Source organism: Zootoca vivipara, chromosome 5, assembly GCF_965207765.1.
Source record: "Zootoca vivipara chromosome 5, rZooViv2.hap1.1, whole genome shotgun sequence".
In the NCBI taxonomy this organism is placed as follows: Eukaryota; Metazoa; Chordata; class Lepidosauria; order Squamata; family Lacertidae; genus Zootoca; species Zootoca vivipara.
The window spans coordinates 81,294,911-81,310,852 of record NC_142588.1 but is presented as its reverse complement, the minus strand read 5'-3'; the positions used below and the strand labels follow the sequence as shown (position 1 = coordinate 81,310,852).

The following is a 15,942-nucleotide window of genomic DNA, read 5'->3' as shown; positions in this document are numbered from 1 at the left end:
CCTTCCAAGCCATGCTCATCCACCATTGGACAGCTGACACCATCCTCCTAATTATCAGACACCTTCTGTATTGTCTTTTAGCACATTCCTCTTTCTAAATGGAGATTTGTACCTCAGTTTATAACTGTATGGGATTTGAACTGATTTTATGTATGTGTTGTTGTTTTAAACCAGGCGTCCCCAAACTGCGGCCCTCCAGATGTTTTAGCCTACAACTCCCATGATTCCTAGCTAACAGGACCAGTGGTCGGGGAAGATGGGAATTGTAGTCCAAAACATCTGGAGGGCCAAAGTTTGGGGGTGCCTGTTTTAAACTAACCAACTAGATATGTATAGATATATATATTTACATATATAGGTTTTTATATATGCAATCAATTTAATTATTATATATAATTGTTTTATAAATATGTTTGTTATGTTGCGAATAGCTTCAGATGCCTCATAGAAAGATACCGTAATTATAATATCATATCATATCAAATCATATCATATCATATCATATCATATCATATCATATCATATCATATCATATCATATCAACCCCTTTCTCATAATTTGAATCCATTAGCTTGAGCCCTAACTTCTGGGGCTTGATTCCAACCTCTCCTTCCCCATTGTATCTTCACAACAATTCCTCCAAGGGAGATGAGGAAGACAGGGACCAAGGAAGAAAGACTATCTTGATGTCATTGAGTGAGCTACATGGGCTAAGCAAGAATTTGGACCCAAGTATTCTTGGTTCAAGTCTAGCATTCTATCCCCAATACTATATTGGCTCTACTGATCTCTCTTATTAAGACAGTTTGAAGACACACCAAAGTAGCACACATGAAGCAGTTTTAATACCCTTAAACTGTCATGTAAAAGCCGAGTATTAGCATTATATTACTAGGAACAGGCACTGCTGAATAGAAATCCCCTTTGCTACGAATACGCATGAATTCTTTGGACAATTCATCTTGCCAAAATCTTAGACAGAATGCAAATACAACTGTGAAATGCTTCCAGCAAAAGTCTTCTCAGATGAAAATATTAACTTTTTAAAGGCAATTATATCTTCTCTCCCTCCGCCCTTTTCTTTCTTTCTTTTTTAAAGAAATGAAGTAATTCCTGGCAGCTTGATAACCAATATGACATGGTGCCTCTGCAAGAGCTGGAACTGCATGGGACCTAAAACTCCTGATGTAATTAAGGTGAAACAAGGTCTCATTGAATAAATAAACAAACAGAAGTACAGATTGAGCCAAGCTGATTGGCTACCCAAACAATGACCAGTCGATGCTGAATTTGCAAAATTCCATGAATGAAGAAACAAGAGAAGAGAAAGGTCAGTGTGGCAATTAACCTTGGAAAGGGTGCTAACATTCTTGGGGGATCTAGTCGACACAAGGAAATAGGGAAAACATGCAATCAATCCACGGAGGTCAGAGGCCAGCATGAAATTGATTAATGCAGGTTTCTGGACCAATACCATTGTTTTCTTCCTTCAAACGTCACAAAGAAGCTGGCAGGCAATGTTTCAGATCATATCTATGCTTCTGGTTCTCTTACTACTCACTGTGCATTGAAACCTGCCATCAGTTAGTGGGAAACGCTTCTTATCCCCTTTACATAATGGTTTTTTGTTTGTTTGTTTGTTTGATTGATTGTTTTTATACCGTTTGTGCTGGTGGAGATTGTAATCTCCTTTGGGCAGAGACCTGTTCTCCTATACAGGCAATCCTCGTTTTGCATGGGGGTTCAGTTCCAGTGGTGTTCATGTGTCAGCAGAGCTTGCATAAGCCTAGTCCACCCCACCTCATTCCGCCCCTTTTTGTGATGTCTTTATGATGTTTTGGGGCTACTTCTGGGTTTGGTGCTGTGCGCGCGCATGCGATCACATGTCATTCACATGTGTCTAAAACCAGGAGTGGCCTATACTCTGCAAAGTGGCAAATGTGCATTCATAGTACTGTATAGCCTAGAAGTGGCTAAGCTGTGGCACTCTAAATTAGACCCCAAATCTCATCAGCTCCAGAAAGCATGTCCAATAGTCCAGAAGGATAGAAGTTGCAGGTTCCACATTCCTGATATAAACTAACAAGCAATTATATCTACATCTGCTACAATCTTTTCTCACCCAGAATGGCCACAGAAATCAGAAAACAATCCTAACAAATGTTGAGCATTTATATGCCAAAATAGCTTCTACGTGATCTGCAACTATAAAGTCAATCAATATTTTAAATGCACACTAACATTATAACATCCCTAACTGAAATAGACATCAAAACTATCAATTAAAATGTGTGGCAATTAAAAGAGTTTTTTTTTAAAAAAAACCCAAAGCAGTTAAAAGAATGAAATCACAAGTCCAGTTCAGGGGGATGCTTCCCTAAACAGATGTTTCTGCTTAGTGTTGGAACCGGTGGAATGCCAATACTGATGGGGATTCTCATGTTTAATCAGGGAGGTCTTTCCACAACACTGGTGCTACCAGTGAAGAAACCTGCCTCCATGTTACCACATAAAACACCTTAACTACAGTACTCTATATTCCAAACATTATATAAACACAGTCTGTTGCAGCTACTTCATTTCTTATAGTGTAAAATAAAGCTTTCAAAAGTAAGACTGCTGCTTTGTTAACTGTAGGTGTGGAATATTCTGCACTTCCCCCTCTCTGGAAGCCCTCCTCCTTTGGCGATCATCTGTGTGACTTTGTGTGTATCTGTGCTCATTATTGCCATCAATTCTTCCCATTCCTTGTTAAATAAATACAGTTTTTGTGCCAAATGAAATAATAATAATAATAATAATAATAATAATAATAATAATAAACGTCTATGGTTTTAGGGGCAGATCTTAACATACTGCCCCATTAAGGGATGTGTAAGCTTGTTGGTTCATTTGGGGTCCTTGGCATTAATTTGGAGTGCATGGCATTGCCCTCCTTACCCATGTAATTTTGTTCTGTAAACCCAGGTCCCCAAATCCCCCCCCCACTCAATAATAGGTGTTGTGGGGGGAAAGAGTTGTTAAAGTGGTACAGTGGAACCTTGGTTTTCGAGCGCCTTGGAAGTCGAATGGCTTCCGAAGCACATTTCTCCATTTTTTCAGTGTATTTTGCCTACTGCCCATTGTTCCATAGTTTTCGGGCGTTTTAGAAGTCAAATGGTCTTCCAGAATGAATTATGTTCGAAAACCAAGGTTCCACTGTATAAAGGTTTGTAGTCTAAGAAGGGGACAGACTCCTTTGAAGAGCTGTCTATATTTCCTTATACATCACCTGTGCATGTCTTTCCATCTAAATCCAAGCGGTAACCTTGGTTACAAGAGCAGAGGGGCCCATTGGTGGAGTGCTCACAGTGATGAAGGCAACCTCCGTTATCATCTTCACAGCTGTTGACAATTTCCATTTCAATGCCTTTCCAGAAAAGAATCAAATCATTGCCAATAAATACATAAAAATGAGAATTGGAGTAAGTTTGCTGCACGTGGGCTCTACAAGAAAACAACGCAGTTCCAGCCAGCCCCTTCAGGGATGCTCCATTGCATTCCTCCCCACACTGGTTCTCCATTTGCCTCCCACAACAGTCTCAGCAATTCCATGCTCAGTGAACTTGCTCAGTCTCCACTGCAATGTTTTGGGGTTTCTTCCTTAGCCTTCCCTCCAAGAAAGATTTTCTGTACTTTTGCGAAACTTGGGGTTCCTCTAAGGCTCCTCCTCCTACCTCCCTCTTGCTTGCAGCTGGAGCCATTTTGGCTACATAAAGATCTGCATCACTCAGAGGGTTAGTACCTATTAGCCAACTTTATTAGCTTCCAGGGTGTCCTGTATCTTTAAGTGGAATACAAGAGTTTCAGCACTTCTTGCTTGGGCTGCATACACACAATACATTTAAAGCATCTCCCCACAAAGAATCCTGGACTCCTGTAGTTTAAGGATTCTTGGAATTATAGCACTTTGAGGGGTAAACAACAGTTATTTTAATGTATATGCAGACTATCAATATACAAGAAATGACACAGATGAACCTGATAACATACGAGTGCATATCAAAGGCTCAAACATGTTTCAAACTCACTACGTCGTCTTCAGTGGAAAATTATATAATTATTCAAAAACAAAGCTAGGCATGCTGGCTATTATAAAACCCAAGGTCAAAGAGCCTGGTTACATTTGTAGTGTCTGCAAAAAAACAAACCACACACACAAATTGCTCAGTGTAACTATAGCTTCCTGCTGAAGAAGACATTCTGTAGTTTAAACACATTCAGGCCTTTGAAATCTTTTTATATAATGCATGCACCATATTGCTATTTTATGAGGCTCGTTAATGTTATTCATTGAATAGTCATAGATTTTTAGTTCAGAATATAAATTTAATTTGTTAGATCAAGCGTTATTTCTCCATATTTTCCCCACCTGTCTCCACCTTTTCATCCATGTGATCTCATAATTTTTATGGTCAAGCAGGGAGCTTTGGACTGAATAGGCCAAGCCACAGTTTTTATATCACATTTCAGTCATGAATCAGTTAGGAAAAATGAGGGCTAACATATATGAAGTAATTATGCTTTTGTTTAAAACTGTTGTATGGCATGCAAAATCAGGAGAGATGGACGTGGGGAGGGGGGAATCAGCCTTAAAACATGGAGTCTGAAATGAACATGTACTTTGGGTGACTACGGGAATATTTGAACTCATTATAATTCACTGTATATTGAAGACTGGTCAGCAGCGCTGTTTGCCTCTTGAAATGCAGGCATCACAGTTCAGAATTCTGAACTTGCACTCATGATTGCAGAAACCATGGCTCAGCATGAAGGTCTCTGCAGAATCCAGCATTCAAGCACTGAGATACATCTACTGGGAATTCTAATCACATTGGTTCTTAAAAAATGAGAATACCACAAGAATCAGAAACAGGGGCACGCCTCCCCAGATAAAAACGGCCACCTAATTATCATCTCATTTTATCCTTTTGGAAAGATACAGTTCCCTTTACAGAACTGCTGCAAAACTCCCACTTACGGTAGCATTGTCTTCCGTCAGCTCCTAGTTCAAATCCAGGATTACAAACGCAGGCAAAGGAGCCCAAAGTGTTCACACAGCGATGGGTGCACTTGGCTGTCCCTTCTGCACACTCATCAGCATCTATAGAACAAAAAAAGGTGTTGAGGTTGAACAGTGTTGAACAAAAGGTCAGCCTTAATGGAGATCAGCAACCTTCAGGAAACCCTTTCAAAATCAGAGAGCCTACAAAGGAATTGAGGAGTGATGTAGAAGATTCTAGGTCTAGGGCATGTTCCACAATGTGCAGTCAGTGCATGCTCAACCTATTTGCCCAGCCTCTCTGCACCTGTTTGTTGACAAATTTGAACTGAGGACATAGCTTATTTGAGCTGTGTAGGCAGAGGAACACCAGCAGAGGTGAATAAAAGGCACTTGTTAGTCATTACTGGACCTTCTGAAAATATTTGAAGGCACTCCATAGTTCTACAGAACAGGGATTTTTGTTTTTATTTTTTGCTGGGGTGGGTTGAGATGGTGGTGGTGGTAGAAGAGGGAACTGAAGCAAACACATATGCTCAATCACTAAGATTATAGAATAACCAATGTGCTACCCTGGAGATGCAGATTGGTGCACTGGCGGAGCTTCATGCTCCGGCACCGGGGGCGGGGGAGGGCTGGCGCACATTCTGGGAGTGGTGCACACCGTCCGGAGGGGCGTGGCACACATTCTGGGGGCGTGCTGTGCCACCCGGAGGGGCGTGGTGCGTGGAGTGCAGCCGCCATGGCGCCCTCGGGGTCGCACTGCCCGGGGTGGAGCGCCCCCATCGCCCCTCCCTTCCTACGCCCCTGGATTGGTGTTGTGATGAGGTTGCTGGACTAGGTCCTAAGAGACAAGAGTTCAAATTCCAAATCAGCCATGAAGATCACTGGGTGATCTTAGGCCAGCCACTGCCTCTCGGCCTAACCTACCTCTCAGGGTTGTTGTGCAGATTTGTTGAGGTTGGGAGACTCATGTAAGCCACCTTGAGCTCTTTGGAGAAAAAGGTGGAATATAACCGCAGTAAATAAATTGTTATATTTTTATTTATTCATTTGCCATTTATTTTCCAAAATGGTTTCCAAGTGTTATATACAGGCATTGTGTCGTTGTAGTTACAGGTAGGTAGCCATGTTGGTCTTCCGTAGTCGAAACAAAATAAAAAAAAACTCCTTCCAGTAGCACCTTAGAGACCAACTAAGTTTGTCATTGGTATGAGCTATCTGAAGATGTGTGCATGCACACAAAAGCTCATACCAATGACAAACTTAGTTGGTCTCTAAGGTGCTGGTGGAAGGAATTTTTTCATTGTGTTTTTGGGCATTGATTTCCAAGACAATTTTCCTTCCTAGCTTCTCTTCTCCTCTCACGGTAGGAGGAAGTGAGTAGCTGAGCCAGCAGTGGCAGAGAAGAGCCAAGAAGGGGGTGCCTCTGTCTGAAGCCCCCTTCCAAGGTCTCCTAATGGGAGACAATTGAACACATCTGCCAGCAGCAGTAGGCAATGGAGGCCATAGGGGCTCTCTAAACCACTGTGCTTCCAAATCAAGAAGTCTGACCCCAAGATTGTAACTCCTCTTCACAGTAGAATGGCTCCAACTATGTTCTTGCTTACATGTGTTTAGCATACCTGGTTAGAAAAGAGGTCAATAATTAGACTCTTCAATTTTAGTTACCATCCCCGCAACCCAGACTTTGCTTTTTTTTACCTGCACAGGACTTCCCATCTGCAGAAAGGCGATATCCAGAATAGCATTCACACTCTGCAAGTCCGCTCTCATTTCGGCAGATCTGCAAGCAGCCTCCATTTCCACTTGCACAGGGGTCAATCTCTGAAACCAAACACCAAGAAATCCAGGCAATGAGGATCTAAGGTGCTAGCTAGGAATGTTAGGTGTCTGAATTAGAAACCAGCAATGCTTTGAGAAAACACACACACACACACACAAACATATCAACCAATACACAGAACACAGGTCAAGGTCTATCTGGCGCAGGCTGCAAGTCTTTTCACACTGCAGTGATATTTATCTCCCAATTTCATTCCGACTGTTCGTCACAAACAATTTGACAAGTTCATCTGGCAGAGATGCTTGAACTTATTTTCAATAGTTACAAAACTGGCCAACATGCACAACCTGTTATGCCACAACTGAAAAGAAAGAAATAGAGGGTGGGGATTCTGAGAGAGTGGGAGTGGGGGGGTGAGGGGGATCAGCTTTAATGATATTCCCAGTTTCCTACAGTGCTGACTTGCTTTCCCCAATATTCAGCAGAGATCTGACACAGATACTTCCATGCGCATCTCTGCCTGCCAACGGTTCTCTGTGCCAGCAGTTCAAATTGATGGCACTTTATTCTATAGCTTCCTTTGCAGTTCGACAAATATAATTGCTCAAACATGCCTGGCAAACCGTGACCAGCCCTTAACAACCAGAGATCTTGCTGCGAGGGATTACAGTGGCGGCTCTACCGGAGAGTCAATATAATTGTTTGGAAATGCACTTCCAAAAGGAGCACAAGCTCCTGCTCCAAATATATTGCACATCAGATCAGAAAGAGACCAGGACATTCTTGAAAACACCGAAAACAGAAAAACAACAACAAAAATCCATGGTAAATTAGGCCTAAAGATTCCAGTGGTGGTTCTATATTTTGGAAAATGTGCCTCAAGTCAATTTCCAAGTACCAGGTTGGGGTAACCAATGTGGTGGCTACTTTCAGATATTGTTGGTCTACGACTCCCATAATCCTTGACCTTTGGCCATGTTGACTGAGGCTGATGGGAGTTGGAGTCCAGCAACATTTGGAGGGTCACATGTTGGCTACCCTTGATCTAGATCAGTGTTTCCCAACCAGTGTGCCTCCAGATGTTTTGGGACTACAACTCCCATCATCCCTAGCTAGCAAGACCAGTGGTCAGGAATGATGGGAGTTGTAGTCCCAAAACATCTGGAGGCACACTGGTTGGGAAACACTGATCTAGATGATGTGACTTTAGTATATATGCAGCTCCCTATATCTTTAGGTGAGCTGTTTTGTCTCTAGTCTGCTAAGCTCAGGAGCAAACCAGCAGCACACATAGGCAAGATAATGCCTTTGGCTCAGGTGTGCCATGATTTTCCTTCTGTCTGTGCCACTTTTAAAAACAAAGATGTGCTTGGGACCTTAAGAAAACTGCAGAAAGGAGTAGGCAGTTGTTAGAAGGTCTGAATCGTGGATGACAGTTTCATATGTACATCCAGAACCCTTCTTATCACTTCTAACATCCTTTGCCCACTTTGATAATGGTGCCTTTGGCTTCTCTGATTTTATCCTTTCGTGATCATTGACCGCTGCAGTGAAGCAGCCTTTTTCCTGTCTTTTGTACATCTCTTGCAGGCAAAGCTCCTGCTACAAGCAGAACTGAGAGACAGAAGAAACACAGGACCAAAGCCTTGATTTTCTTTAAAATACACATGTATATTTTATGGTAAGTATGGGCATATTGCACATGGCACCATACATGCAGTGAGTATGCAGTGGGAGATTTAGCTGAGCTCGGCTGCAAAACTTGGCAAACAAAGTCTCCAGTGGATCAATGGAAATGCAAGCATAAAACTCAAGCCATCAGCAGCTTCAACAGATAATGGGAGCTAATAAAACTTGGCAGGAGGAAAGACAACCCAAGGTCAAATTTCCTTCCTAATTCTTTTTAAGAAAGGGAGAACAATGGAATCCAATAATCTGCTTTGATCTCTATTCCTCTCCCCACTGTCCCTCCTCGTACACCTCCCTCTTATTATTTCCTCTCCCCCTTATGTTGCTTGATGAGTTGACTACCCTTGTTGTCTCCTCTAACCACTACATGGGCCTCCATAATATTCAGTTCATAGCCAAGTCATGCTGTTTCTCCCTTTACAGAATTGTAGGAAATATGGCCAAGATCAGGTCAGGGGAGAAGGGACTGAAGAGACACAGGTACACTTGCCTCCAGCTGGGGAGACTTCCCTTTGAGAAGCCTTGGATTGGAGTTCAGAAGTGGTAATCTAGTCTGGGGGGAGTTATAAATCAACCTCCAGCTTCTGTCAGCGCTCACCCACTGCTCTCTTGCTCTCTGAGCAACTCCCATAATGCCCTGTAGGCTTTTGTTTGAGGTCAGGATAGGACAAATGCTTACATTCTATATCGAGATCTTCGTACTTCCACAGGGTAGGCAGATTACAAAAAGTTACAATTGCTATTAAATAAGTCCACTCTTAGACATAATCCTCACTCCTACCATTCCCCCATTGCAATGGTACAAGATCAGTGTGGAGGTGAAATGTAACAGGCTTGAACCAGAGAGCCCAGCAGCAGGGCCCAGTCACATGACTCTCTATTTCTGATACCTAAACTGCATTAATCAATCAAGTAAACATGCATTACACTAGGGTGGAAGCGGGGAAGCTGGGATCCTTCAGATGTTGTTGGACTACAACTTGCATCAACCCAACCGGAATGGCCAATGGTCAGGGAGTCCCACAATATCTGGAGGGCCAAAGGTTACCCCACACTACAGCCTTCGGGCTTATATTGTGTTTCCAACAGGTTACCCGCACCCTGGGCTAACACTTACTTTCACAGTGCTTCCCATCTCTCTTAAGCTGGTAGTGTGTGTGGCACTGACACCAGTAGTGGTCTTCACTCATCTGCATACACTCATGTTCACAGCCTCCGTTGTTGACGGCACAAGAGCTCACACCTAATACAATGAGAACACAAAAAGCCAGAATGTGGTGATGCGGTTCTCCACCCAAATATCTGAAGTGAGGGCAAAAAGTGGAGCAACCTTTCACACAGCAATAAAGTGGTACCTCGGTTTAAGTACACAATTGGTTCCGGAAGTCTGTACTTAAGCTGAAGCGTACTTAACCTGAAGCGAACTTTCCCATTGAAAGTAATGGAAAGTGGATTAATCCGTTCCAGATGGGTCCGCGGAGTACATAAACTGAAAGTACTCAAACTGAAGCGTACTTAAACTGAGGTATGACTGTACATCCTAAAGAGCAGATTGCCTTCCCAACATGTGTATTTTGACCCATCACCTGCAATACTAGACCTTATGGCTTTAAGCAGGACCCTGGATGAGCTCACATCCTCCAGCCACTAGTACTGTGCTAAACGCCATATGATCCCTTTGGTAAAGGCATCTCATTTCTAAAAGCTTAGTGATAAGCTGAAGACTTGCTTTTTGCCTTGGATGCATTACCTCCTTTATGCCAAAGCTTTATCCATCAACAAACTTCACACATCTGTTCCAAAAATGATCCTTGAAAGCAGAGCAGGGAAAGAAAAGCCTTGCTAACACTCTGATACAGAGGAAGCTGTGACCAGTCAGACCACTGGTACATATAGCTCAGTAGCTTTCCAAGGATTCGGATAGAGGACATTCCCCACCCTACTTGGAGATGCTGAGGACTGATCCTGGGACCTTCTAAAGGTTGGTTTTTTAACTATGTTAGCAAAAACACTTCCACTGCTGCAGCTAGAGTGAAAATATTAGGATATAAGTCACAGAACTTGGGAAAGAAGAAAGGGAAACAAGAAACTGCCTTATACTGAGTCAGACCATTGGTCCATCCAGTTCAGTATTGTGCACACTGAAGCAGTCTAGGGCTTCAGATTGAGGACACCCCTTTACCTTGAAATGCCAAAGCTTGAACCTGGGACCTTTTGAGTGCACGGCAGATGCTCTACCAGTGAGCTATGGTATGCAAATATATATATCGCCATCTAGCAACCCAAAAGTCTTTCTTGAGAAACAGGTGGAACTGAACACGCTTGAGGGCTTGTGTTCTGGGGAGTGGTTCCAAGATGGATGCCGGAAGAAAGGCTGCATAACAGAAACCATGAAATAAAACCAGTTATGGTTCATACTGGTTCACTGCCCTTCCCCAACATGTGTGTACAGTGGTACCTTGGTTTATGAACACAATTGGTTCCGGAAGTCTGTTCATAAACTGAAGCGTTCATAAACTGAAGCGAACTTTCCCATTGAAAGTAATGGAAAGTGAATTAATCTGTTCCAGATCGGTCTGCGGCGTTCGTAAACTGAAAATTCGTAAACAGAGGTGTTCATAAACCGAGGTTCCACTGTATAGACACATAGCCCTGAGGTGATGGATGGCTGCTGGATTCCTCTATGGAGGGATGAGTGACCTATTCAAGGTGTTGTCCACGTATGTTGCCCTGAACCTGGTGCAGCATTGTAAGAGCTGGTTGTCAAGGGGGAGAAGGGGAATTGTAGCTTCAGGTTTTGCATTGTTCTGTGGCATTCTTTTAAATGGGGCATTAAGTCTATTGCAAGAAATTCACTGAGAGACCAATGTCCCCATTAGCTTATTGATTTAAGCCTCTTCATTAACCTTGGGCCTGAATTAAAAATAAAACAAGAGAAGTAGTTCTGTTAAGGTTAACATTACCCCTATTGGGACAACATCAGATTTCCTATTCAAAATTATAGCTACACATTTCTCACATATTCATATCCTTGCTTTGCTTTCTGATGCATGACTTCCTGTTTCCATCCCCTAGTCTCCAAGATCTATAAAGGCAGCTTCACGATTCTGCTAGAATGTTTAATGTTATTTGCATATAACCCAACAAGGCAGCGGAAAACGACAAGCTTTTCTTAAAGGATTCTCTCCCACCTTGGCTAGAATGGCAGGCTTAATGTTATCTTGAAACTAAGCCAATGCACTGGCAACTCTTAAGAAATTGCAAACAAGACATGTGTTCGATCCCCAAGCTCATCTCAAAAACAAAGAAATACAAAAGAATGGATTCAACAGATGTAATGTCATTCATACCTAACCGAACTGTTTTTCACATTTCAACCAGGAATCAATGGGAAATGGAACAGTCTCTCTTGTGCTGATATGCAGATTTACAGAGAATTTTAATCCTTTCTACAGAACTTGGCTACAGCTATTGAAGCTTTATGCCTTATTGCTCTGGTATCTCAATTAAAACAACTCTCTGCTGTCATTTCGCCACCAGCTGTAAGAAAACTACAAATCTATGTGAATATAGGGTGAAAAGAAGACCATTAAAAAAAATCACACCCTGCTAATTCTCTTTTTAACAACATGTTACGTCCTGACTTCTTTTTTCTTTTTGTTATTTAAAATATCTATATCACAGCTTTTCAAAATATTCTAAACCATTAACAGAGAAAAAAGGTTTGTTTTTTTTTAAAAAAAATATATTTCTGTGCCACTTACTGTTAGGAAAATGTCGAACCAGTTCACAACATTAAAAACATATTAAAACCATTTCCAAACATGAAAAAAATCAGAATATCAAAGAAATATAGAACTGTAGAACCCAGTGTTAAAGATAACCAAATGCCTAAGGAATACATTAAAATGCTTAATTTACCCAGAGCAGGAGAAAACAAGCTTGTTCCATCTTCCATGCGACATCCCTTGAGATATTAGAAGATGGCTATCATCTTCAAAGAGATTGAGTTGGGTGTCATCTGCATACTGAGGATGCTACATTCTAAATCCCCAAAACTATTGCTTCAAAAGGCTTCACCTAGATGTTGAAAAGGGGACGGCGACAGGACAGAACCTTGTGGAACCCCAGGCCCAGTGGCCAAGTAGTCAAACAGACACTCCCCACCTTTTGAAATCTCTTCTTTACGAAGAATTGAGCCCAAGTCCCATCCTGGCCAGACAGTCCAGAATACAGTGGTGCCTCGCTTAACGAATGCCCTGCTTAACGAAATTTCTGCTTAACGAAAGGATTTTTCAAGCGGAGCGTCCCTCGCTAGACGAATGCGTTTTACGAAAAATTCGTCTAGCGAATCGCGGTTTCCCATAGGAATGCATTGAAATTCAATTAATGCGTTCCTATGGGCAAAAAAAAAAAATTCAAAAAAAATTCAGTGCATTCCTATGGGATTCGCTAGACGAATTTTTCAGTATAAGAAAAGACCCGTGGAACGAATTAATTTCGTCTAGCGAGGCACCACTGTAGTGCCATTGTTGAAGGTATTGGAAACTGCTGACGAGACTGACAGTGACATACTTTTCCTGCCCCGATTCAAATATTTTCTGTCAGGATGGGCCAGGCTGTTTCTGTCCCAGAATTAGGCCTGAACCCCAGTTGAAATGGTTCTAGATAACCTTGCATCATTTAGAGTTTTCCACTCTAAATGATCTCTGAGAATAGACACCTGAGGTCAATTAGGCTTCATAAAACTTTAAAATTGACCCATGCAAAAGTACCAATTATGCTGATGAGGATGGGGAAACTTTTTTTTATTTTGTACTCAATACTTTTCCTTGATCAAATTTATTTTTATTAGCAACTATATCTTACTAACTGACATAATTGTTTCAAGAGTTGTTGAAACTTTCAAATACTTTGATCCTAATACTGTCCACCCAAGCAAAGGTATATGTATACTCTAAGGTTGCCCAATTCAGGAGATTAAGACAATTACATGTGTATTGGGATTGTTGTTGTTTAGTCGTTTAGTCGTGTCCGACTCTTCGTGACCCCATGGACCATAGAACGCCAGGCACTCCTGTCTTGCACTGCCTCCCGCAGTTTGGTCAAACTCATGTTCGTAGCTTCGAGAACACTGTCCAACCATCTCGTCCTCTGTCGTCCCCTTCTCCTAGTGCCCTCCATCTTTCCCAACATCAAGGTCTTTTCCAAGGATTCTTCTCTTCTCATGAGGTGGCCAAAGTATTGTAGCCTCAGCTTCAGGATCTGTCCTTCCAATGAGCACTCAGGACTGATTTCCTTAAGAATGGATAGGTTTGATCTTCTTGCAGTCCATGGGACTCTCAAGAGTCTCCTCCAGCACCATAATTCAAAAGCATCAATTCTTCGGCGATCAGCCTTCTTTATGGTCCAGCTCTCACTTCCATACATCACTACTGGGAAAACCATACCTTTAACTATACGGACCTTTGTAGGCAAGGTGATGTCTCTGCTTTTTAGGATGCTGTTTAGGTTTGTCATTGCTTTTCTCCCAAGAAGCAGGCGTCTTTTAATTTCGTGACTGCTGTCACCATCTGCAGTGATCAAGGAGCCCAAGAAAGTAAAATCTCTCACTGCCTCCATTTCTTCCCCTTCTATTTGCCAGGAGGTGATGGGACCAGTGGCCATGATCTTGGTTTTTTTGATGTTGAGCTTCAGACCATATTTTGCGCTCTCCTCTTTCACCCTCATTAAAAGGTTCTTTAATTCCTCCTCACTTTCTGCCATCAAGGTTGTGTCATCTGCATATCTGAGGTTGTTGATATTTCTTCCGGCAATCTTAATTCCGGTTTGGGATTCATCTAGTCCAGCCTTTCGCATGATGAATTCTGCATATAAGTTAAATAAGCAGGGAGACAATATACAACCTTGTCGTACTCCTTTGCTATTTGGTCTCTGGTTCCTCTGCCCCTTCGAAATCCAGCTTGCACTTCTGGGAGTTCTCGGTCCACATACTGCCTAAGCCTGCCTTGTAGAATTTTAAGCATAACCTTGCTAGCGTGTGAAATGAGCACAATTGTGCGGTAGTTGGAGCATTCTTTGGCACTGCCCTTCTTTGGAATTGGGATGTAGACTGATCTTCTCCAATCCTCTGGCCATTGCTGAGTTTTCCATACTTGCTGGCATATTGGGTGTAGCACCTTAACAGCATCATCTTTTAAAATTTTAAATAGTTCAGCTGGAATATCATCACTTCCACTGGCCTTGTTATTAGCAATGCTTTCTAAGGCCCATTTGACTTCACTCTCCAAGATGTCTGGCTCAAGGTCAGCAACCACACTACCTGAGGTGTACGAGACCTCCAGATCTTTCTGGTATAATTCCTCTGTGTATTCTTTCCACCTCTTCTTGGTGTCTTCTGCTTCTGTTAGGTCCTTACCACTTGTCCTTTATTATGGTAATCTTTGTACGAAATGTTCCTTTCATATCTCCAATTTTCTTGAACAGATCTCTGGTTTTCCCCATTATTGGGATGATAATAATAATAATAATAATAATAATAATAATAATAATAATAATATACACATCTGTATATTAATGTATGGTAATGTAACAGTATTTTTTCTTTTTTTTCATTCTCACTCACTTTTTTTACTTTCTTTTTTCTCACTCTGTTATTTTTTTAAAAAAAACTTCTCCTTGATGAACAGAAAAGGTAAGCTCCGACATTCATTTTTAGTATGGAACTAACAAACGTCCTGTTAGACTAACTGGTATCTTTAGGATGACACAGATTATCTGGCTATCAACTCAACCCCTCACAAAGCATTTCTAAAGGCTCTGAATTCTGAATGTGGGTTGAACTATAAGTTAAAAATGTCACAGGGCTGCTGCCAAAAACACCCTCCAAGTTCTCACCTGTGAAGAGTAGAGACACACTTCATGATGCAATGTCATCACTTTGCAAGTTGTTCTGCCCCCGGCTAGCAAACGATGTGGAACGAGAGCGGGGGAACTCACAGTATGATGACAGCATATCATGAGACGGGTGTCAAGGGTGGGAATGCAGCATGGGTGTCAGGGGTGAGAACTTGATGTGGGAGTGTCAGTGTCAGCAACATCCCCATGACGCACAAAGTGTGTCAATCCTTACTTAGAATGCAGAGTATTTTGAAATGCTTCTTGAACAAAAACAAATAGCCTGGCTATTTGACCAGACAGTGGTACCTTGGTTCTCAAACTTAATCCGTTCTGGAAGTCCATTCCAAAACCAAACCGTTCCAAAACCAAGGCGTACTTTCCCATAGAAAGTAATGCAAAATGGATTTATCTGCTCCAGGCTTTTAAAAACAACCCCTAAAACAGGAATATAACATGAATTTTACTATCTATTGAGACCATTGGTCCATAAAATGAAAGCAATAAACAATGTACTACAGTCACATAA

General features: G+C 41.9%; 1 protein-coding gene across 1 annotated transcript in view; it reads right to left on the bottom strand.

Moving 5' to 3' along the window:
* Nucleotides 1-15,942, bottom strand: part of LOC118093937 (uncharacterized) — a 197,993-nt gene that overhangs the window by 64,112 nt on the left and 117,939 nt on the right. The window contains exons 7-10 of the mRNA XM_088669182.1: nt 9,634-9,759; nt 6,746-6,868; nt 5,021-5,143; nt 3,272-3,409 (exon numbers count right to left, since the gene is read on the bottom strand). Coding sequence (XP_088525308.1) covers nt 3,272-3,409; nt 5,021-5,143; nt 6,746-6,868; nt 9,634-9,759 — 510 coding nt within the window. The remainder of the gene's footprint in view (nt 1-3,271; nt 3,410-5,020; nt 5,144-6,745; nt 6,869-9,633; nt 9,760-15,942) is intronic.